The sequence below is a fragment of the Medicago truncatula genome, chromosome 7 (assembly GCF_003473485.1).
Source record: "Medicago truncatula cultivar Jemalong A17 chromosome 7, MtrunA17r5.0-ANR, whole genome shotgun sequence".
Classification (NCBI taxonomy): Eukaryota; Viridiplantae; Streptophyta; class Magnoliopsida; order Fabales; family Fabaceae; genus Medicago; species Medicago truncatula.
Genome location: NC_053048.1, coordinates 48475435 through 48499867, shown reverse-complemented (window position 1 = coordinate 48499867; position 24433 = coordinate 48475435). Strand labels below are relative to the sequence as shown.

Here is a 24433-nt window from a genome sequence, read left to right as displayed (position 1 = left end):
GGTGTTCGTTTGGTTCATATTGAAATATCAATTTCAGTCAATCACATATTCAGTTAATGATTTGGACGTCAACGTTGCATATCCGGGCCCTAGTTTTTTAGTGAGAGAAACTCTAACTTTTCTTTAAATTCTGTTTCTCTCACTCATCGAAGATGAATGGTTTTAGGTCATTTTTTGATCTAGAATCACCATTTTGCATATTTTCTCATTTCTTTCAATCTAAATAAGGGATTTCCACATATATCAAGTGTTTTCTTTTGTGTTTTTTCGTGATTTCGTCGCCTGAGTGCAACGTTGTGTTGTTCGTCGTCTTGTGTGACGTTATTTGATTTCGCGTCTTGTTATGGTGTTCGTTTGGTTCATATTGAAAGATCAATTTCAGTCAATCACATATTCAGTTAATGATTTGGACGTCAACGTTGCAGATCCGGGCCCTAGTTTTTTAGTGAGAGAAACTCTAACTTTTCTTTAAATTCTGTTTCTCTCACTCATCGAAGATGAATGGTTTTAGGTCATTTTTTGATCTAGAATCACCATTTTGCATATTTTCTCATTTCTTTCAATCTAAATAAGGGATTTCCACATATATCAAGTGTTTTCTTTTGTGTTTTTTCGTGATTTCGTCGCCTGAGTGCAACGTTGTGTTGTTCGTCGTCTTGTGTGACGTTATTTGATTTCGCGTCTTGTTATGGTGTTCGTTTGGTTCATATTGAAAGATCAATTTCAGTCAATCACATATTCAGTTAATGATTTGGACGTCAACGTTGCAGATCCGGAAACATAGATATTTTGGTGATTTAGATTTTATCATATCATTTATACGTATTTTGCCGTTGTATGCTATTAACTTGGTGCTGTGAGTTTGTTCCTAGATTCACCCTTTACGTTTTTAGTGATGTTGATTCTGATGTATTCTATTAATTTGAATGAATGAATATCGTTTTGTTTTTGTCAAAAAAGAAAATAATCAAATGATGACACAATAATTAGGAAAGTTGAAGAAATTTTAAAAAGTGGTTGAAGTTGATCTAGTTGAGAATATTTTAACCCTAGGATAATAGTTAGGAGGTGAAGAAATATTCTAACTTCTCTCTAAGAGAATCCTGAGATAATATTGATCTAGTTGAGAACATTGATAACTCTAATCAACAATTTTAAAAAGTGATCTTAAAGAATAAGAAGAAACATCAAATGCAGCCGCCATAAGCTAACAAAGAGACTTACCCTATCTGACTTAGGGTAAGTATTTCTAAAGATTTTCAATTTATGTTTTGATCTCTTTTTCTGTCGTTTTTTGTTTTCTATAAGAGTTTTGGTTTATGTCCCCCTCCTTTTGTACTTTCATCCCTTTGTGTGTGTGTTTTGGGTGTGGCAGTAAGTGACCCCTATGCCCCATCTTTCACCTAAAAAAAATTATTATTTAAAAACTTAAAACAAATAAATATTTCAAAATTAGAAAAAAAGAATAGAGGGAATTTTTATTTTTATACAATTACCCCCGAAAGTTTGTGTTGCTTACATGCATGAAGGTAAATATTTAGCATAAAAACAAAAATAACATCACCAATTCTGTTTCAATTGTACTTTAGCTTTGTCCTCTAATATTATAATCCTTGGAGATGTATTATATCGGAAAAGTATACATAGACACACCAAATGTCACACACCCCTTCATACCACCAATGACATGGCTAAAATACTTTAAAAAATTGATCTTTGATGACATGGTAAATAATTCTTAAAACAAATAAGAAATAGATCTAGAAAATTAAAAAAGAAAAAAAATCAGTGTCTCACCTCTCTCTCTCTACGAGAGTGAATCCTGCTTTCTCCATCCCTCTCTCCGCCATTTCCTCTGAGGCCTCCATCTCTCCCTCAACCGCGACAGCTTAATTAGCTCTCTCCCCAACAAATACGATCAAAAGCAACTGCGATCTCCTTCTGCGATTCAACGGTTGGCGTTTTGTCAAAGTTTCCGTCGCCGAATCTCTCCGTTGAAGGTTATGTTTTCTCGAATCTTGTATTTGATGAAGGTTAAAATTTATTTTGAAATCATTTGGGTATGATGAAGAAATTAATCATATTAGGATATGATACTGATTTAGTGATAATTTTGGGTTAAACAAAGCTTGATAGTATTTAGATGTTTAGTTCATAATTAAGTTAAAATCTCTGTTATTTGCTACTGTTTGATTGTTGCATTATGGGTTGTTGTCAATTAAGATGTTGCGTTGTTGCTACTATTTGATTTGTTGGTAATTGCAAATGGGTCTGGAATGAAAATTTATGTTGCTTAAGTTAAGTCATTCTTTAGTTGGGTTGTGCCAAACATGTCCTATATTGTTAGTAAAAAATCTTAAGCTTTCCCCAATTTTTTTAGTTTGATTGTGGTTGTTCCTCTAAATGTTATCACATAGAGTTAGTGTCAAATTCTTAATCAAAAGAATTGTGGTCACACTTGTGTTAAAAAATGGTCAAAGTGTTGGAAATTTGAAAGAAAAAAAATGTGGTTACGTCTATGTTAAAATACGGTTAAGTGCAGATAAATTTTTGTCGGTATGTCTATGATAGAAATTGGACATTTGTGTGTGTTTTAATTGTTGTTGATAGAAATTGTTTTTGTATACAACAGATAAGGTCAACATCATGAACGAAAACAAACGAAAAAGGGATGGTGGTGTTGGTGTAAGTACAATTTAATTAATGAGACGTTTAATGTGTATGTAACTGTTTATGTTTTATGCCATTAATGAATGAATAATGTTCATTTTTCAGCCACAGATAAAGACTCAAATGCCCCGTACCAATAAGTTGGTAGATATTAACCGAAAATTATCTGATGCGCAAAGGAGTAGAATTATGAAAACTCCATTCCGATATCTGGTGGAAATGAAGACCTATATAGGAATGAATGGTACTTTATTGAAGGAATTATTGCATAGGTGGGATGCAAGTAGCTTAGGATTTAGAGTAGGCGTTAGGACTGTGGCCTTTAAACATCTAGACCTTTATTAGTTGTTGATTAATTAATAATATGTAAATATCGATATATATCGAAATAAAAGCATTTACTTATCTACAGGAGGATATCCTTCGGATTCGCAGTGACATTGTTTGTCGTTTGGTGCTTCATGAAGAAAATAAGCAGAGAAGTTTTGTATTGGATAATGCTATGTTACCCGCGGACTTATTGATCGGTTAAACATACATTTTCTAACTTAATTGTGGTTGATTGATATTGATGTACATTTGACGAAGACATACTTTTTTTGGTTATCAATGGTCATCTATAAAAGATTATACTTGTTCAGAAGACTGATAAATTAATTCGTATTGAATTTATGTACATAACTATTCTCCCTATCATAATTTCCAGGAAAAAAAATCTGGTCACATTTCAGTTTTAATAACATGTTCTAGGATAGTTAGCCAAAAATATGCTCTGTGTGACAACATTTTTTTATTTACGTGACCACTATTTTTCCAGATATGAGAATTCGTCAGTCTTTAGGCGTGAAATACATGAAGCTTATAAAAGAAGTTGTTTATTGTTTGACATGTTTTTAGTGCAATAATAAAATATTGTATGACATGCTTTTAGTGCAGTGATTAAATGTGATTACAATGTTCCGGGTTTATATTTATAGCCGGTAAAGTAAAGTTAGCCAAAAATATGCTATGTCTGACCACATTTTTTCATTTATATGACCACTATTTTTCCAAATATTTGAATTTGTTCGTCGTTAGGTGTAAAATAATTGTAACGCGTAAAAAGAAGTTGTTGTTTATTGTTTGAGATGCTTTTAATGCAGTGATAAAATGTGATTACAATGTTCCGGATAATATGCTATGTTTGACCACATTTTTTTCATAATCTCATTTGAACACTGCACTAAAAGTCTTTCCAACCAGAAATAATTAGTTTTACAATATGCGCGTTTATCACGCCTAAGGACGACAAGTTCTAATTTATGAAAAAATAGTGGTCACACATTTGTAAAATTATGGTCATACATGCCATATATTTGGCTAGTTTATCATTCTCAGTTGTAACTAATCCTGTTTTACGATAATCGAACACATAATCTCATTTGAACACTGCACTAAAAGCCTTTCCAACCAGAAATAATTAATTTTACAATATGCGTGTTTTTCACGCCTAAGGACGGATAAGTTCTAATTTATGAAAAAAATAGTGGTCACACATTTGTAAACTTATGGTCATACATGCCATATATTTGGCTAGTTTATCATTCCCAGCTGTAACTAATCATGTTTTACGAGAATCGAACACATAATCTCATTTGAACACTGCGCTAAAAGTCTTTCCAACCAGAAATAATTAATTTTACAATATGCGCGTTTATCACGCCTAAGGACGGACAAGTTCTAAAGTATGAAAAAATAGTGGTCACACATTTGTAAAATTATGGTCATACATGGCATATATTTGGCTAGTATATCATTCTCAGCTGTAACTAATCCAATTTTACGAGAATCGAACACATAATCTCATTTGAACACTGCACTAAAAGCCTTTCCAACCAGAAATGATTATTTTTACCATATGCGCATTTATTACGCCTAAGGACGGACAAGTTCTAAAGTATGAAAAAATAGTGGTCACACATATGTAAAATTATGGTCATACATTGCATATATTTGGCTAGTTTATCACTCTCAGCTGTAACTAATCATGTTTTACGAGAATCGAACACATGATCTCATTTGAACAATGCACTAAAAGCCTTTTCAAACTTAAGTTTGGTAACATTTCACCAAATCTTGTCAAAGATGGGTATTAGTCGCCCTTTGACTCATGCAAAATATATACATGCCAAGATTTTATCTGTCAATAAAGACACAAACATTTTTTATATCAAAGAATAAAACATAACAACAAACCTCCCAATAAAATTTATTACATAACAGGCACAGTGACTCATTAAACTGTAGGATAGTTCAACAATGTTAATAACTAACAACATACGGTGTTTCCATTAATATTATAGGTGCGACATTGTCCTACTAAATAAAAAATAGCATAAAAAAACATCTACATTGCAATCATATCAAAACACTACACTAATTTAAATCTTCTTCTTTATGCGTCCATCCTTCACCCATAGGGAAAGCAGAACCCCACTTTTTACACGGTTTCTTGGCTTGTCCTTAATTATAGTTAAGAGATTTGATGCATGATGTGCTACATCATATGATACATTTGCCACCTCCCTTTCAATAACTCTTTCAATCTCATCCATGGAGACGTCCTCGTGGACACCTTCATCATTGAAGACACCTTCGTCCACATAACTGGATTGTGCACTACCGTATAACTTCTTCATCTCTCTAGTTTCCAATTCAAGAAGAGATATCCTTGCGGAAAGTCCTTTGTTTGCTTCCCCCAACAGGCAATTGTTAACAATTAACTGACTGATAATAGGATCTGGTCTCCATTTAATATATCCACTTGGCGCTCGATCTAACGCCTCCCTCACAACTTCATTTGCAACCTCTTCTTTAGTTGCACTTAACTCTTCAATAACCTGTCAAGGTTGATACAATATAAATATTAATGAACTATTGACACCGCTTAAACCCTATATACAAAATTTATATAGATAAATATAAATAATAATATTTATTCAACCTTACCAAATAATTATCAAGCAAGTGTGATATATTTTTGCCAACCAAACTAACACCACGTGCCTTCATAAATCATGGAAACGTCAATGGAGAATCATGATAACTTCGTTCGTATCCTAGTACATGCTCTAGAGCCCATACCTATATATACATATATAATACGACTATTATAATTTAATAAAAATAAATAAATTAAATTAAATTGTTGCCATAAAATGGCATGAAGACAAAGAGTGGCCTACAAAACAAACATTATTTCATCTCCTATAAAACTTCATCCTATGTCATATAGAGTTATAAGTTGATATGCTCAAATTCAACGACAATCATCTGTATTTAAAAGTGCTTACAAATTATTACTACATTTTAATCTGAGTTACACTTGTTTCAGTCACAGTTACTAACAAGCTCTAAATATCAATGAATAAAAGATCAATTATAATCATGTCATAATATGACATGAAGACAGAAACTAAACATCAAATTAAAGTTAAACTTCACAATTTTTTATGTAACCCAACATAACTTGAAATCAATACTCAAGAAGTAAATAAAGTCGGCAAACATTTTTAGGCACCTAATGGAGTTCAAGTCCCAATTGTATCTCCCAATGAAGTTCAAGTCGTCTAACATTTTTAGGCACCAACCACCAACCTTAACACTTGAATTTGGAAAGTAGAACTCGGCAAAACCAAGAAGTAAATAAAGTCGGCAAAACTTCTCAACATCTTCGTCTCGTTCCATATTAATAATTTTAGCATAAATTGTTTTTACATTGATGACTTCATTATCGAACATTGCTTTCGTAGTGGATGTAGGGTCATTTTTGAAGTTCATCTTTTCACCTATTATACGAAGTCCTAATGCAAAACATACATCTAAAGGTGTAAACCGTATTATCCGACCTTGTATAGCAAACCCCCCACTCCTATCATCCCATCTTTCCACCAATTCTTCAAGCAAATTTTCGGATATTTTTAATTTCTTAGGCAAACTCAATAACCATTTAAAAGGTGTTTTCTGAATTTCAGACCTTTGAAGTTCGGTAAGCTTCTCGTTGACTTTAGTAATATACTTCGACTTACATTCATGCCTGAGACGTAACTGTAATAAATAAGAATTCCAAAGGCGACATATAAGGAAAGGCATTAATAAAAACACAAAACACTAATGAAATCAAACAAACTAATTGACATTCATCACATACACATACCATTTTGTTGGCTAGACAATGGTTGAATTACCACGGGAACAGATGTAATTGTTATTAGTGGTTGAGAAGACTACAACAGATGCAATTGTTATCGTTAATCAAGTGAATTGTTACTGTAAAAATAAAAAATTATAATATATATATATATAAAGGCGTGTCATCTTCACAACTTAGATAATTTACTTTACCATCAAATGCAACTGTCAAATGTAATCTTGAATAATTTAGTTCACATCCACTACTATTATGTCTAGCTTTTATCCACTAATATTTTTGTCTATCAATATTAAGAATTGACTTATGAATATCAATGAATGACTTGCTTCAAATGTCTATGAAAATTGAATTGCTGAATTTTAGATTCATATTTTTTTAAATTGGATTCAACTAGTTCGATATTTACTTAGTTTAGACATAATAGTAATTTGCCTAAGTATTATAATTTAGAACCTAGTAATTCACCTGTGATCTTGGTTCACTCTGTGAAAACGGTATCGGTGGCTGCCGTGACCGTTTTCTAACGGCGAAATCGCACTAAGGACCGTTTTTTAAAATCTTTTTTGTTAATAACTATGTCTGCTATAGGTTTATTATCTTTGAATAATTGAAATCGCACACAGTTTTCTTTAATAATTGAAATCTACGAATTTACCAAGAGACTAAACCAAGCTTCAAAGACTGTCAACAAACTTTATCACTCAATAAAACATTGAAAGAAATGCTTAAATTGTTTCAAAGAAATGCTTACATAAATTAGATCTTAGCCAGGACCAAAGAACATTAGATCACCCAAGATCTCAGTCAAGACCTTACATAAATCACAAAATCTAACAGCCAAGAGGAAGAGGAATATGAAAGAAAATACCTTAGTTGAAAAAGGAACACTGTGAAACAGATCGTCGGAGATGGAGCAGGTGACGGCGGCGCGCGCTAGGGTTGAATGGAAGATGGAGCAGGAGACGGCGGCGCGGCTAGGGTGTAACGGAAGATGGAGCATAAGACGGCGGCGCGGCTAGGGTTGAATGGAAGATGGATCAGGAGACGGCGGCTAGGGTTGAAGGAATGAATGGTGGTGAAGAAAGAGAAATTTTCCAACAAAATGAATTGAAATGAGAGAGGGTAGTAGGGTACGGCACAAATTTTAATTAGTTTTTTCATCTTTGATTTTTCTTTTTTGACATGGAATTGATTTAATTTTTTTATTATTATTTGTGGTGCCACATAAGGGTGGTATAAGGTGTAGTGCCACCTATGGTGGTACACCTATCACTGCTCATTATATCTTCAATTAGTAGAGTCATGTTGCGGTAAGAAGAACCACCTTCTTCTATTGCTTCCCTTGCCATGTCAGCATATTTTCTAGCTCTTCCCCTAATCTTTTCCTTTTCTTCACCCTCACCCATTACATTCTCAATAGCATCTCTAACATTTTCTCTCTTAACAACAACGCAACACTTTTCTTCCTCTCCTAAATGCACAGCACTTTGAGCTCCCACACTCACACCATTCTTCACAACTTGCACCACAACTTTCTCATTATAAAACTGTTCAGCAAACATGGGAAATGTTACTAAAGGCACCCCACAAGAAATCCCTTCCAATGTTGAATTCCATCCACAATGTGTCAAAAAAATACCTATTGCTTTGTGTGATAGTATCAACACTTGTGGTGCCCAACCCTTTATCAAAAAGCCTCTATTCTTCACCCTTCCCTCAAACCCTTCTTCATATAACCATTTCTCCATTTCCTCTCTTCCATATGCACCTCTCAACACCCAAATGAATGGCCTTTTTGTTGCCTCTAATCCCAATCCAACCTCTTTCAATTGTTGAGGTGTTGCACGGTTTAAACTACCGAGACAAACATAAATAACAGAATTTGAAGGCCATGAATCAAGCCACTTGAGAATTTTATCATATTGACTTTCATCATTTGAATTTAATTTCTTCCCTCTTTCAAATTTATCTAACTCGTCATTATTTGATAATGAAACTGGGCCAACACACCATACTTTATAACCAGTTACTCTTTTATACTCTTCAACATATTTTTCTTCCAATTCTTCGAAACTATTAACCACTACTCCATAAGAATATTTTTCTTCTATTTCCCTTACTTCTTCGCGAAAACCATTTAATTTTTTGTTTTCCCCTGGATTAAATAACCCTGGAAGCTGACATTTTCGCAACTCAATTTGATCGGGCATTCCAGGAACAATAAATTTCCCTTCATTAGGAATATTATTAAAATTGCGTAAATTGTGATTGCATAATAGATGAAAACAATTAGTCCCGTCGAATATAATTCTCGGAACTTTGAATTTCATTGCAATTTCAGCTACACATGAAATGTGTTTATCTGAAATTACACAACTTGGAATTGGTCTTAGCTTTTCAAAAACATTTTCTAATGAATTTTGCATCTTGCATAAAGCTATGTAAAAGTTGGACATTAAATCCATTGAAGGTAAAGTGTCAACACTTTCACATCCCTCTGGGATTCCAGACTCTACACTTGGAAATTTAATGTGAACAATTTGGATTTGTGATCCTAATTGAATTTCTCTATCTATGGTGGATTGAAATCGAATGGAATTAAGGGGTGTGGTGAGTATTGTTACCTTAACTTTGCGACGTGCTAATAACTTTGCCATGTCTACCATAGGAAGAAGATGACCAGGTGCCATTAAGGGGATGAATATGAAATGGAGATCATTGTAACATTTTGGTGTTGAGTTCATTGTGCTAGTTTTTTTTGTGTGTGTGTGTGTGTTATGTTGGCATGGAACGATGGGAATAAATAAATAAGGACATTTTGGCATGGATCATGCGATTCAATGAATATTGAATATAAAATCTTTAGCAATCAAATTTGGCCGTTTTCATACTTTTTCTGTAGATAAGGCGGTATTATATATCTTTATTATGCTCTCTAATCAATTTCAATAGAAGAAAATTTAGATACGTTGTATAGTGTTGTTATTTAGCCACCTTTTTCTAGTGTTGCTGGAGCCTGAAATATATACAGTTCATGAGTCTCTTTTGTGTGATTAAAAAATAATCCGTACCCAACAACTACTCTCAAATCATATGATTAATCATTTCAAAAGATCATATGAATTTGATTATCATCCATAAATTTATTGTATACAATCAAGAAATCTCAAAGTCTGATTGGGCTATAAATTAAATTTATGCGGCCATGACAAAAAATTATTACCAAATAAAAAATTTAAATATATGAATGCACATCACAAGTAATTTGACATGCCCTCAAGAGAGACTAACATACATATATTGGACACATTCTTGACATTGTAAAATTTATGTCATGTCATGTTATCATGCTCAGGTGCATGATTTTGTCTTTGATCTTAGTCATTGGAGTTTGCATCCTCTTACATGCTTGGACGTTGATATATATGTATAATCTCTTGGCTTTGAAACAAAATGAAAATTTGCTTTAGAGAATTTTAATAAAAACAGCGAAGAGATTATATAAAATGTTCTAAAGCAAATTGTAAATCTATTTTCGTTTTTAAATTATCTGAAGCAAATTATATAAATTTTTTGACAAAGTTTTTATTAAAAATCGAACATCGCTGATAAGTGCTAGAAATTAGTTAAATAACATATATATTTTAGGCACTTTAATTACTTGTTTTACAAATTATCTCATGAAAAGCTCCAAAATAATAGATTAATACCACTTTATGCTTTTTATGTTTAATACCAACCAATTATGTAGGGATTTGCTTGCCAAGAGAAAAAGATCAAAGAAAGTGAAGAAAATTAGATGTTGTCATCGTGGCTAAGCAAAGTCAAAGCCATGCCAAAGCAATGCAAGTCAGAGAGCAAAAGAAATCTGAATATGGGAGCGTGGCTAAGCAAAGTCAAAGCCATGAAGCGTGGCTAAGCGAGAGTTATGCGTGGCTAGGCGAGCTAAGGCGGTTTTGGACATCCAATGCTGATGTGGCAGAAACCCAATGGGGAAGAAATCTGAGTATGGCTAAGCAAAGTGAGCGTGGCTAAGCCACACTGCAATTTTCCAGAATTATATAAATAGCCCCAAACCTTAATCCAGAGAATATCATATCATATCATAGACCACTGGAGGGAGAGAAAAAGTAGGGGAAAACCAGAGAGAACTTAAGGAGCAAGGAGCACAAGGATTGAAGGAATCTCTAAGATCATTGAGACATCATGGCTTGCTCATTTCATCTCTTCTTTTCTCCTTGTAAGGTTACCATGACAATGTGTAGCTAAACTCTTTTTGTTGGGATTGAATGTAATCAACTCTATTAGTATGTATTCCCTTTGATTATGATGTTGTTTGTTCTTAGTTATCTCTTGATGTTGAGGTTATTCTTGTTTTCCATTTTGATCTTATGGATTTGAATCGTGATTGAAAAATACCTTTTGAATCTAGGTTAGAATAATCTTCTATCAAATCTCTTGTTCTAGATATGGAATTAGGTTTTGGTAATCACTTTGACTATTGGAACTTAAAGCTTTTGCATCATTGAATAGTTTGGGAAATCAACTATACAACGATACAATCGACTAGTGGATCGTTTAGTAGTTTGGGAAATCAACGATTGAACGACTCAATAGAATTCACGACGTCATTTGGACACGAATGATGTTGTCGAGCGATATGTGATAATATCAATTGATAATTAGGATCTGCAACACTAATCCGAGAATACATATGAATAGGTTGATGAAGTTTAATCCCAACATAATCATTTCCCTGTTAACTCTCGTCCCATTTACCTTTCTGCAGTTCTATATAGTTTATGAACAAAAACAACTTCGAAACCCTAGCTCAGAACGATATTAATTGTTGAACGACTTAGAATATCGCACCAATTCCTGTGGAGACGATATAAATACTTACTATTATTTGATGCAAAAATACTACATCAATCGCACAAGACGAGAAATTAAAATAGTGTTCACTGAGACAATGAACAAAACAATGTGCTGCATAAGACCGACAAATCACAGAAGAAAAGTCAAAATATATGTGAAAATATTGAGGCACAAAAAAATAAATTTGATGTAATTTTTTCAATATTTAATGTCTATGCTTTGGTAATTGATCTATTTGTAAAATAAATTTTAAAATAGTTGACAATTTTTATATTCTAAGGTAACATTAATTATATTTTTTTAGATCGTGCCTTAAAATATCACATGATATATTGAACACTTTCAATTCAATATTTTATACTTTTTATTTATGATAAATATGATGGATACTCCCAGGGGGCGGATGAGTGTGGCTATTGCCACACCAACCTAGCCCGTACTTTTTTTTTTTACACAGATCATATTTATTATTATATAATATAGGGTTAATTAAGTAAATGGTTCCTATAAATATTCAGAATTTTATTTTTAGTCCATACAAAATAAAATCATATTTTTTAGTCTCTATAAAATTTTCCATCAACATTTTTAGTCCCTAGAAAATTTTTCATCAGCATTTTTAGTCCCTATAAATTTTTTCCATCAATATTTTTAGTCCCTAAAATGCTTAAGAAAAATGTCACAGGGCTAAAAAGTGTGATTTTAGTTTGTAGGGACTAAAAACTTTTTAACCCTATAATATTTCGAACCATAGCATGACATTATACTTTGGTATAGTGGCCCAACATTTATGTTTGAGCTTCGTGGTTGTTGGTTCAACTATTAACTTTTGCATTTTTTTTGATAATTTTTTCATGATAATATAAACAACAGGGAAAATTAAACTTGTGAACTTCAAACACATTGACTTCATTACCTTCACCAAGCTATAATGTTTACTATGTCAATTTTTTTTGCAACTTTAATATATATATATATGTGTGCGCGCTTGCACGCACGCACGCTCTTTAAGATATATATATATATATATATATTAAGATTTTGTGACTTATGTTATGCATTATCTATAAATAATTGACGATTTGTTATGATTAATTGTTATTTTTGTAATTTATTTTTTCAAAAATTTTTGTCCGACTTCCTTAAAAAAAATAATTTAATCCCACGAATGATTCAATCCTAAATCTGACCCTGAATACTCTTACATTATTATTTGATAGTAATTGATAAGAATAATATAGAAGACTCTCTATCACCTTGTAAACTTTTTTTTTCCTCCTTTCTCAAACTTCTTTTCGTCAAAAATAATTCTATGAAAATTGTTAACATTAAATATGAATATTTCTTTCGACCAAAATTCAAACTTCGACACTTATTCATATTTCACGTTATTATAAGAATATAAGTCATTTTACTAGACTCAATCTTTGTCTTATTATTTGTTAACTATCCTCCAAAACCCCACTGTTCACATTTGCTTTATGCAAATGCATGCAGTGCACGTTTCTTTATAAGATTGTTACGAGACCACTAGGCACGTAGCATTATCTTCTCTGAATTTATATAGAATCAATTAGATAGATTTTTTTTTTTTTAAGGAAGAATCAATCAGATAGATATAGATTGTTGCTCTCTTGTGAGGAATATTTCATTGGATATGCTTAGAATTTGAGTTATAATCGGTTATCAACAGATAAAGTAAGAATAGCCGTGTAGGCATCTTCATTCATTTTAAATAAGGACCAAACTCATTTTAAGTCCACAATAAAAGTCCAATCACATATTTAACCTATTCTAATCATATTATAAATAAGAATTGACTTGATACCTGTATTTTTTTCAATGCCAAACTATATATATAAGAAGATAATCCTTAAAAAAAAAAAAACGATAAGAAAAGTACAAGATAAACCAAAAGGGCATCCAAAGACGCCACTACCAAACACCTCTAGGAGGAAACTCTAGCCCCACAAGACTTGATACCTATATGTTCCGGTATTGAGGATTATAAGAGTGGCATGGGAGGTCGAGTCTCCAACGTTATCGATTGCATCTTGAATTTTGCTAAAGTTCCCACATCCATTGTGATCAACTGTGAGTACCATAGTTACATTGTATTTTTTAATTAGACCAGATGCCCATTTTTTTTTGTCACAATTTGACTTAGGATAGCAGAAGCTCAAATTGATGAAGAAGGATAACAAGAAAATGAAAATTGTTAAAAGAATACACTTGTTGATGACTACCATTCTTAATATTGGATGTTTGCTTAGAACACTGCCTAATTTTTCTTTATGAATTACACTAACCTTATACCTTCTTATATAGGGTGGTAATTTGCTTTATTACACTACATTTATGAATCTCATTATCTCAATTTTTTTTTTTATATTGATACTTTAAGTAAAATGCGCTTTTTTAGTTGGGTAATGATATCTAGTGCCCCGTGCTCCGGGGCACTGGTTAAGGAGCATTAAATTGATGGATTCCATTTATTTTACTTCAATTAAAATGAGAAATTATAGTCAAGTAATTAAAATTAATAAAAATTGTATTCAACACTCTCTCAAATGTACATAATATCCATGTGAATTAGAAACATAGTATCCTTGTGGATTAATACACGCTCGCGTACTTTCCTTTTTAATTTGATACATTACTAATTATGCATAGGTTTTCGTGAATTGGTTTGAAAGAAAAAAATGATTAACAAAAAATTTACGTAAAAAAGTTGCCTTGAGTAAAATTTGCAGGAAATTTTTTTATTAAGAAATGAAGGCAGAGATAATAATAACAGGAGTGAGACGATTCCCAAAATTGAGATCACAAGGAAAAGAAAGAGAAACATGCGTGCGTGCGTGTGCTGTGTAAAGGAAAGGAAATTTGCATAATTAAATACAGCTATTTTTTATTTTAATTAGTTCACTTATTACCTACTTTAATTAAAATAAACCAACTAAGATTCATTTATTTATTGCCTATTTATTGTTTCTTATGGGGCACTTGTTAGCAGCACCCAAAAAAAATCCATTAATCAATAAGCAATCCACTAAAAATCTTTTAGAAATCCAATCCAATCCATCCATTATAATATTTTCAAATGATGGATATCCATCTGATCCATATATTAAAATATAATTTTTTAATTTTTTGACACTTTTTTATTTCAAATAAATATTTTCTTTCTTTAGTAATGAAACAAAATAGGATTGTTTTACATAAAATGTATAGATGGAAATTATATTTCAATAATTTCAATTTTACATTCTCTAAAGAATTTCATTTTTACGTTCAAATGTTTTGTAACAACAAAAAAAAAAACTCGGTCGAAAATGTTAACAGTTTTTTTAATTAAACACTAATCTTCAAGGTAGATAAGATTCATTTAAAGGATTGATCTTCTCCAACAAATATTTTTCCATAAACACTAGTCACCAATTGAATCATGTATCAAATGATTAAGAGACTCAAATATCTATCATTTATGATACTATGTTGGTCAATTGCATTTTATTTTACCCAAAGTATGTTTTGGAAATTCATCCCTATGCACATTAGAAAATTAACTTTCGTATTATCTCTTCCATCCCCTCAACCATTCACTCTTCATGGAAGCTCTACCTGAAAGCGCTCAAAAAAGTAATTACATATTTCCTAACAATGAAGTAATCATGTCGAGATTTGACCAAAACCTCTGTATAATAATCTGAACTAAATACTTATCAATTTGACCAACCTACATTGGTTATCACTTTAAATACTTAAATTAATTTAATAGTAGTGATATTTGAACAATTCTTTTGATACAACTTTTGGGACAACCTTGTTGTGTTATCTTCTTATTGGTCAAAAACAATAGAAAGAGAAAAATGAAGAGAGAATAAGAAGATAATGTGAGTATGAGAGAGAAGGTTGTACAAAAATTGTACAAAAATGGTTGTACAAATATCATTTCTCTTAATTTAAAACTACTACAAAAATTAAAATAACGACAAAAATTTAGATGAAAAAAAAAGAGCAAATGTCGTCTCTAGTTCCATCACTAAGTTTAGAGACATCCAAATTGATTACCAATTTTATTTATTCCGTCTTTAATTTGCATATGGTATAATTTGAGGAGTTTGAATTTTTGTTTAATTTAAATTTTTTTGAGTCAAGTATGCTAGTAGCTATAAATGCATCTCTTGAGATGAATAAGTGAAAATTCGAGGTTCAAACTCTTACCCTTACATATCGCAATGTCCTTATTAATTAAGATATGTTCATGAAGATAATTGGATTGGATTTATCAAGAATAATAAATAACCAAAATTAAAAACAAAAAATAAATTATAAAATATGATATCAAATATTACTTTAATAGTAACATCTAAAATACTATATAATTAAAAAAAAACAGTTTTTATGGAATATTAGTGTGAGTGGTACCCGGTCTAACAAAAGCAATTTCTATTTTTGTCGCCAGAATTTGGACTGCATGTAGATTTACTCGTTCTCCTATGGACGTGTTTGATTTATGTTAGTTAGTGCACGTCTCTTTTTGTACTCATATCACAGGCCAATAAATAAATTTGTAAAACCCAATCACAACACAGGAGTCAAAAACAGGATTCAAATTTTAATTAAAAAATGTCATCACAAGTGTACATATATAATGATTTTGCCACACACCATTCAAAGGGATATTATATTGTGATGTACATGCGTAAATAAATTTTATAACAACATTTACCAACGAAAAAGAATACCTACTTCGCAATTCAATATAGAAAAAATAGTATATTTTAATAGAGACAAATATGCTTGTAACTAGACAGACAGTAAAACATCCAAGAATACATAAATGAAATAGTAAAACTCCCATCAATTTTTTTTTTCTTTTCTTTTTGTAAGAATGTCTTTTCATTTTGAATTGGCATTTCCATGGATAAATGATGACATCATATCTTTATTTTTCTTCATGATATCTTGGATGAACAAAGAAATATTAGAGTGAGAAGATCCACCTTTTTCTACAGCCTTTTTAGCCATCTCAGCAAGCTCTCTAATCCTTTTTCTTCTTTCTTTACATTCACTTGTCTCATCCATTAACTTTTCTATTCCTCTTTCAATATCTTCCTTCTTCACCAACACACCATCCTCTTCTTCACCCCATTTCATAGGACTCTTCACCCCAATTTTCACACCAACTTTTAATATTTGCACAACAAAACTTTCATTCAAAAATTGATCCGCAAAAAGTGGCCATGTAACCATTGGTACACCAGCACATATTGCTTCAAGAGTAGAATTCCAACCACAATGTGTTAAGAATCCTCCAATTGCAAGATGCGACAATATCAATAACTGAGGAGCCCAACCCTTAATCACTAGGCCTCTACCATTGATTCTTCCCTCAAATCCACTCTCCTCAAGCCATTTTTTCAACTCTTCTAACTGATTTCCTTCTCTTAAAACCCAAATAAAGGGTCTTTTTGTTGCTTCTAATGCTAAACCAAGCTCTATCAACTGTGGTGGTGTTAAATTGCATAAACTGCCAAAGCATGCGTAGATAACACTCCCTTGTTTATGAGAATCAAGCCACTTCAAGTGCTCCCATTCATCATTTGAAACCTTATTATTATTATTACCTCTTTGAACCTTATCCAAGTAATCAGTGTTACTAAGTGATACAGGACCAATACACCAAACTTTATCATTTCTTACCTTTTTATAATCCCTTGCATATGTTGGCTCTAACTCTTCAAAAGAATTCACGAGCATCCCATAACTACCTATTTCAGCTTCAAGCAAGTCATCATTAAATTGTTTCCAAACTTCACCCTTTAATCCTCCTAGTCCTGTTTGTGCTATTGTCATTTCAATTTTGTCAGGGATACCAGGCAATTCAAAGTATTCAGATTCTTTATTGGCCATGATTTCCGCCATATTATTGACATGAAAATTATGCATATTGAAGAGATGGAAGCAACTTACTCCAAGAAAAGTAATTCTTGGAATATTGAACTTTCTAGCTACGTGGGATGTATATGGCAAACACATATCAGAGATGATACAAGTTGCTGGTGTTGTGAACTCTTCAAATAGCTTTTCAACTTCTTGTTGGAAAAACTTTAATGCATTGAGGAAGTTTGAGGCCATGCCAAGTGCAGGTAGCATGTCAAGATTCTCACACCCTTCTGGTAATCCAGACTCTTTACATGGAAATTCAAGTTGGACTAATTGAATGTCAAGACCATATTCAACACAACGTGCTACAATTGATGTGAAACGAGATGCATTTTTTGGGGTGGTTACTATTGTAACAATAACATTTTGATGTTGTGCCAATATTTTTGCAATGTCCATCATGGGGATCATGTGGCCTTGTGCCATCATTGGAAATAACACAAAATGTACCTTTGGATCTTGGGATACCATGCTTATGTTGTTGAAAGGATTAAGGATATGTTGAGAGGACTAAGGATTAAGGAGTATATGGTGTACAATGAATGAATTTAGTTAAAGTTGCAAATACATATTTATATACTAATTCCATCTCCTATAATATCCTTTGGAAATATTTTGGAGACATCCATATACATAATAATATCTATATAAAATAGAAAATTGAATATATTACTTTTTTTTGTCAAGTAATTTAGTGACTGGAACTCACACATTTTAAATGTGAAGAAGTGGAGTATCCGGGTTCGAACCTCGACCCTTGCATATATTATACATTGTCCCTACTAGTTGAGTTAGGTTTACCGACTCTGTACTATACCTTTTTAATATATGCAAAAATGACATAATAATAAGTTTATAAAGAGCTTTTGAGGTGATGTAAGCGCTTACATATGTAAAAGTTGGATTATTATTAGAATCACAAACAAGTTTATTTTATCTTTTTGTCTATGTCCTTTCATTTTCTTCATTAACTAGATAGCAACGCGAAACAGAGTTCTATGCTAAATTAGGGTCTTTTAATTGCCCGTCATGTATATTCAAGGAAACATAAAGTGAGAGCATAATTCCTCAGTTTTAGAAATAATGCATGTTTGGACTATATAATAATTTTAATGTGAAAGAATTTCTTTATAATGATTTTATTAAAGATTTTGTAAAGGAAACAATTTTTTGAAAGGTTTTGTAAAAGAAATTATATTTTGAAATACAAATATTTTTAAAATTAACATTTATTATTAATGTCTCATATAAAATTATTCATATAAAGAAGTATATGCACATATATACGCCTTCAAAAACAAAATTAAGGCAATTGCTAGATGCCAAACATACTTGCTTTTCTTCTCCTTCGTTTTCTTGTGGTTAAAGAAAAGAAGCGTGTTCAATTCTGGAACAAGTGCATGTAATCCAAATGTCATAAAATGAAATGACAGAACCGCCTATGGTGCAAGTTGACCAAATACGACAATTATTAAGCACTTACATGTGTAAGTTGGATTATTTGTGTTATTAGGTTTGTTTTTTCCTTTTTGTCTATTTCATTTCATTTTCTTCGCTACTAGCCAGGCATGTGAAACAAAATTGAGTTAAGTTTAGTTTCTACCTATAAGAGATATTGTTCACATGGTCGGAGTTTGAACCCCAAAATTTCTCATTTCTTTGCAATTAAACATGTGTGAATCTAATCATTACACTATTTAAAAAAATATATAGATGTGTTAACGTCTCTTGACCAAACAGCTCAGTACTGTTAAGTGTGATATTGTTGGTGCAAGCTCTTAGCTTACACCCACTGATGAGAGAAAGAGAGATTTCAGAACGTTCTAAACTGTTATGAGAATAGAGAGGATGAAGAGATTATGCAGCCCGTCCTCTGTTGGCCGGTGGGGTTTTGTGGTTGCTTTCCCTGATTTGCTTGGGAGGCTGGGTGGGGGTTTCCTGCCTCTTCCCTTCCTGGCCGGCTTCCTCGGTTGTCTTTTCTTTCTTTTTGTGTCTGTAGGTGTTTGCTGGGGTTTTGCTCGTTTTCGCTGGAGTGGCTCTTGTTGTGGCCTTATTTTTGTTTTAGTTTGTTTTGTTTTCCTGTTGTGGTGCCTTTGGGTGTTGTCTCCTTGCTGTTTGTTTAGCAAGGGATCGATCTGTAATGTTTCATTGGAGCGCCTTTAGGCAGCTTATCTGGTGTATCTTGTACAAAATTTTGATAGAGTTGCAAAGGGGGAAGGGCGGGAGAGTTTAGAGAGAGAGACGACGTCGGGCTCGGTCCAGTGCGGTGGGTCATCGCCGGCAGGGAGAGAAGTCCATGAAAAGTGAAAGGGGGAAGAAAGAGAAAAAGATATTAACAAAACACAGGAAAAAAAGAGGTGAATCAGTAAACAGATAATATTAAAATATGAAGGCTAGAAAGCTTGGACAAAAACAGTGACCTTGTGCTGGTGGTGGATGAGTGACCATGGAGGAGAGAATGATGGTAGAAGAAAGTGTGGAAAAATCTAGTAATAAGAGAGTATGATTAAAATGTGTTCCTCATTTGATCCAACGGCCAAAAAAACCTTTCCCATGGTGGAAAAAAACTTACCTTTCCCAAATTAAACGGCACCCTAACTTTGTCCTTGAATATAACTTTCTAAATAAAATATATAGGATTCCCTAAAAAAAAATATAGGTCAGATATCTCTCGTTTGGTTCTTTAAGTTTGACAAAAATACAGAGTTACTACTTTAACTTTTTAAGATTCAAATAGGTCATTTAAGATATAATGAGATAATACAGTTAAGTAAAAGATAAGTATGTCTCGTAAACCTTGTTCAAAAAAAAAAGTATGTCTCGTAAACACAACTCAGTTGATAACTGCAAATATTAATACGGAGATTAATAGTGCTCGAATCACAAATTTTCAATTTCTCTTTAATTTCTCCACGTTTTAAATGTGTGAACCTCACCCACCATACTACTTTACCAAAAACAAGAGATAAGTATGTCACTCGAAAAAAGAGACAAGTGTGGAGTATTTTATTAAATATATATATATATATATATATATATATAGTTCAAGAATGAGTTTTTAAGGCGGTGTAAGCGCTTACCTAAGTAAAAGTTGGATTATTTGAATAAAGTTTTTTTTACCATTTGTCTTTTTCATTTCATTCTTTAACTATCGATCTAGCTAGCAAGTAGTAGCAACCAAGCAGAGTTTCTATGCAAAATTGGAGGTGTATTTTATTGTAAATTTAAAGCTTCAACATGTTTTTGATCCATTTTTGAATTTTTTGATTTTAACTTCTATAAAACTTTGCGTCATTCTAAATTTTTTAGTTTACCACTTTCTAGTCTCATGCTATTGTCACGTGGGCATTTTTTGCTGACATGGTCAGCGGCGAAGCTAGCAATATTTTTATGAGGTGGCCACATATAATTTTTTTAAAAAACATTAACAATGAATTTAACCATAAACAAAAACAATTCACAATAAATAGTACTTATATAAAATGTACTTCATAAAATACACTTAAAGCAATAAGAAGGAATTATACCAAAAATGCAAAAGCAACGGATTTCACAAAAAAAAAAAAAAAAAAGCAACAACAGAACAAATGATTGCACGTAAAAATCAACAATGGAAGAAATTAAAATTGATAGTAGCTATTTACGAAAGTCGAACTTGGCGATCCTTCAAAGACTCAAATTCATCTATAACTGCTTATGAATTTAAGTGACTTGCAATGTCTTTTTCAATGTAAATAAAGCATTGTTTTCTTTCATTTGTCCAATATGTTTACTAATAAATTAATAATATTATAATTTTAATATAACAATACTAATAGGATGGATGTTGGGACTATATGATATATGATTGGAACTAATAGTTATAGATTAAAATTTGTTGCTATTGTAATATTTTCTTTGTTTAATAAAAAATGATACTATTAGGGATAGATTCTTCAATTTCTGCGAAACATGATCAAGTAATTCAAAGTTCAACTGAAAAGTAATCAAAATCAGACAAAATTATTTAAACTAAAGTCGAACATGGGGTAGCCAAATATATATTATTAGGGGTAGCCAAATATAATAATATACCTACTACTCATTCAATAATTTTTTTTTTTGGGGTAGCCATTGCTACCTCCTGGCTATACTAGGAATCGCCCCTGGACATGGTGGCTTACTCATCTGTTTTGGAGGGTTATGTCGAATGCTTAGATTTTGATAAGCTTTTCAGTACTTTTTATCCAGTGGTGGCTTCAAATTTCAGAATGCCTCAGGTTCCTTGAATAATTCTCAAGTGTTCGATGTCAAAAAATGCCAAAGTGGACTGTCCTTGTGTTCTAATGTGTTGCTTAATCTTTTAGCTTGGTGAGCTATATGGTTGACTAAGATTTCCCTCCTGATAGTCGACTGTCCTTGTGTTATATGCTGCAGTATGAGGTCATACTATGTTGCTTAAGAGGATAAGGTAGAAGGCGACTTATGGACATATTGATACAAACCTAATAAGGCTGTGGAGGTCAACTTTTTTAATCAATCTTGTATTTTGCAATTTGAGAAAATGCAGCTTAGCATTTGTGTTCATTGTCTTTTGAAGTTAATATGATATTCTAATATGTGTTATTTTAACAGTTTTTTAGATATTTAGAGACAAACCCGTTATGAAGTTACAAATGTTGAACACTGTTTAAGTTTGATTCTTGAAAGAATGTAATTTGATTATGTGAAAAACAATGACAGTTAATGTTTAATTTGTCTAGTTTTATAGTATTAATTAATGAATGATTTTGTAACTCTTGAATTTGTTCGCAATTTAATATGAAGTTTAGGTGGGGTTTAGGGTGGGGTTTAGTATAGGAAAGGGAAGTTCTTTTCCATGATAGGAAAGTTTAACCACGTCCATGGATTTAATAGTTTTAAATTTGGATGGCTAAGATCTTTTACCTGCTAATTGCTTTAACTTATTGAATGGAATTGTGAAAAAAAAGTGGACCTCACCAAATGATTAAATAACAATTTTGCATTTGTTTGATTTATTAGTTTTTGTTTGTAACAAATCATGGACCTTTGCATATTTTTCTTACACTTAGCATATCATCATTATAGATGACGAGAAGAGAATTCTCTGCCACTTTTCAATTTCACTTTAACCACGAGAAAAAAAAAATTGCTAAATTTAGAATCCTTAAATAGTGTTTTGGGACACTCGTTAACAAGATAATATATATAAAAGTGGTTAATCGACCAAGTGGATACTACATACTCTTCAATATCTTAATTAGATACGCAAGTATGTAGTACCCACTTGGTCGATTAACCACTAATTAATATCTTTACCGCTCTATTAATGTGCAATGATATGAGTCCATTTTGCTTAGGAACATGTCATGGTTTAGTAACAAAAAGGACATTTCATAGTTTGGTTAAAAAAAAAGGCATGGCATGTCACTAGTTCCCCAAATACTCGCTTGGTTATAGTAAGTTATAACCCCAGTTCCCCAAATACGGCATCATTTATTTCCATTCCTTGAACATAGAGAATGAGAAGTCAAGAAAGAAAAAAAACATCATTAAAAAAGTTTGTATACAGTTTAGATTTTAGAATACAGACAAATGAAGCCCTGGCGCAACAAGAAAAAAATGATGTCACAAAAATAAGAGCAAATATGTTATGACCTTTTTTTTTTTTTTCAATGATAAAGATTATATTAATTGTTTTCTTTTAACAAACCAAAATGAAATATAAATTAGAAACTAGATGAGTGTTTCATCTCGCACAAGATGTGCAAAAGAGAAACATTTAAAAATTATTACAGAGTCATATCAGATGTGCCTCAATTGAGCGCACGATGAAACGAAAACAAATAAAAACAACTTAAGATTACAATTAGATACTCATACAAGATAAAGGGGATCTCCACCAGTCGTGGTAGTCAAAAGCAAAAGTAATCATATTGGCCTTTAACAAGAGGAAAGAAAGCAGCTTAACTTTGTCTAAAATAGAGTGTAAATCTAGTGTCTTCTGATTAAATATCATGATGTTCCTCTCCTTCCAAATAACTCAGACACAAGCTAGCCATATTATTTTGAAGAAAGAATGTGATGATCTCGGGAACCCGGCCAGGTGACTAAACTTAAGAAGATGATCGTGGACTGTAGTTAGAGCAACGAAGGAAAGATGCAGCCATTGAAGGACCAATGACCACACGCCGACAAAGATTGCGCAGCCTAGGAATAGGTGGTCTGCATCCTCCAATGAACCGCATCCTCCTACACACACATTGTCGTCATTTAGAAGTATCCGACGCCACACATGATTGTCCTTGGTTGGAATTCAGTAACGTAGAAGACGTCAAGCAAACAAAGTAACCTTTAACGGGACTTGCTTATGCCAGATATCAGCAGACATCCCCCTGTCAATTGGTTCCTATGTCATTGTGAGAAAATATGTCATTGTGAGAAAATGATAAGTCCCACTAACAGAATAACCGTTAATATTATATTAATTGTTATGTAAGTTTATTTTTATTGTTAAGACTTGAATCCATAACTTTCAGTTTCTTAATCTTTAACTCAAATTAGTTGAACTATAATAGATTAAAGGTGGATTTGAAGAAAAAGTAGCACGTGACTAATAGTTCAATTTTGATTCAATACTCTCGTCAAGTTAAATTGTTAAGCATTAGCAACAAAAATAAATAAATAAATTTGTTAAACCGGCCTGGTTAATCCGACCTAGCAAAGTTTGTGTGGTCACATATA

The 24433-nt window shown here is 32.2% G+C and overlaps 3 protein-coding genes and 1 long non-coding RNA gene across 5 annotated transcripts; 1 reads left to right on the top strand and 3 right to left on the bottom strand.

The window, feature by feature from the left end:
• Positions 1-1032: 1032 nt before the first annotated feature.
• Positions 1033-9755, bottom strand: LOC120575750 (UDP-glycosyltransferase 73C3). The gene is made up of 2 exons (XM_003625671.4): positions 8146-9755; positions 1033-1628 (listed from the first exon to the last, which is right to left on the bottom strand). Exons 1-2 carry the CDS (start codon positions 9685-9687, stop codon positions 1605-1607), a joined length of 1566 nt encoding a protein of 521 aa, XP_003625719.3. The 5' UTR covers positions 9688-9755; the 3' UTR covers positions 1033-1604.
• LOC25483572 (uncharacterized) lies at positions 1771-3273 on the top strand. The gene is made up of 3 exons (XR_003009554.2): positions 1771-2000; positions 2633-2685; positions 2776-3273. It is a non-coding gene; the product is annotated as an uncharacterized lncRNA (long non-coding RNA).
• LOC11431441 (uncharacterized) lies at positions 4895-8138 on the bottom strand. 2 transcript variants are annotated; one of them, XR_005643223.1, is made up of 4 exons: positions 7731-8138; positions 6230-6756; positions 5659-5793; positions 4895-5549 (listed from the first exon to the last, which is right to left on the bottom strand). XR_005643223.1 is itself a non-coding variant. In XM_024769761.2 (3 exons), exons 2-3 carry the CDS (start codon positions 5719-5721, stop codon positions 5091-5093), a joined length of 522 nt encoding a protein of 173 aa, XP_024625529.2. In that variant the 5' UTR covers positions 5722-5793; positions 7731-8031; the 3' UTR covers positions 4895-5090. The 2 variants fall into 2 exon arrangements, 1 of the variants encoding a protein (XP_024625529.2); XM_024769761.2 differs by lacking the exon at positions 6230-6756 and having other exon boundaries at positions 7731-8031.
• Positions 9756-16467: 6712 nt separating the features above from the next.
• LOC11434759 (UDP-glycosyltransferase 73C1) lies at positions 16468-18266 on the bottom strand. Its single transcript, XM_003625668.4, has one exon. It carries the CDS (start codon positions 18158-18160, stop codon positions 16643-16645), a length of 1518 nt encoding a protein of 505 aa, XP_003625716.1. The 5' UTR covers positions 18161-18266; the 3' UTR covers positions 16468-16642.
• Positions 18267-24433: the final 6167 nt, after the last annotated feature.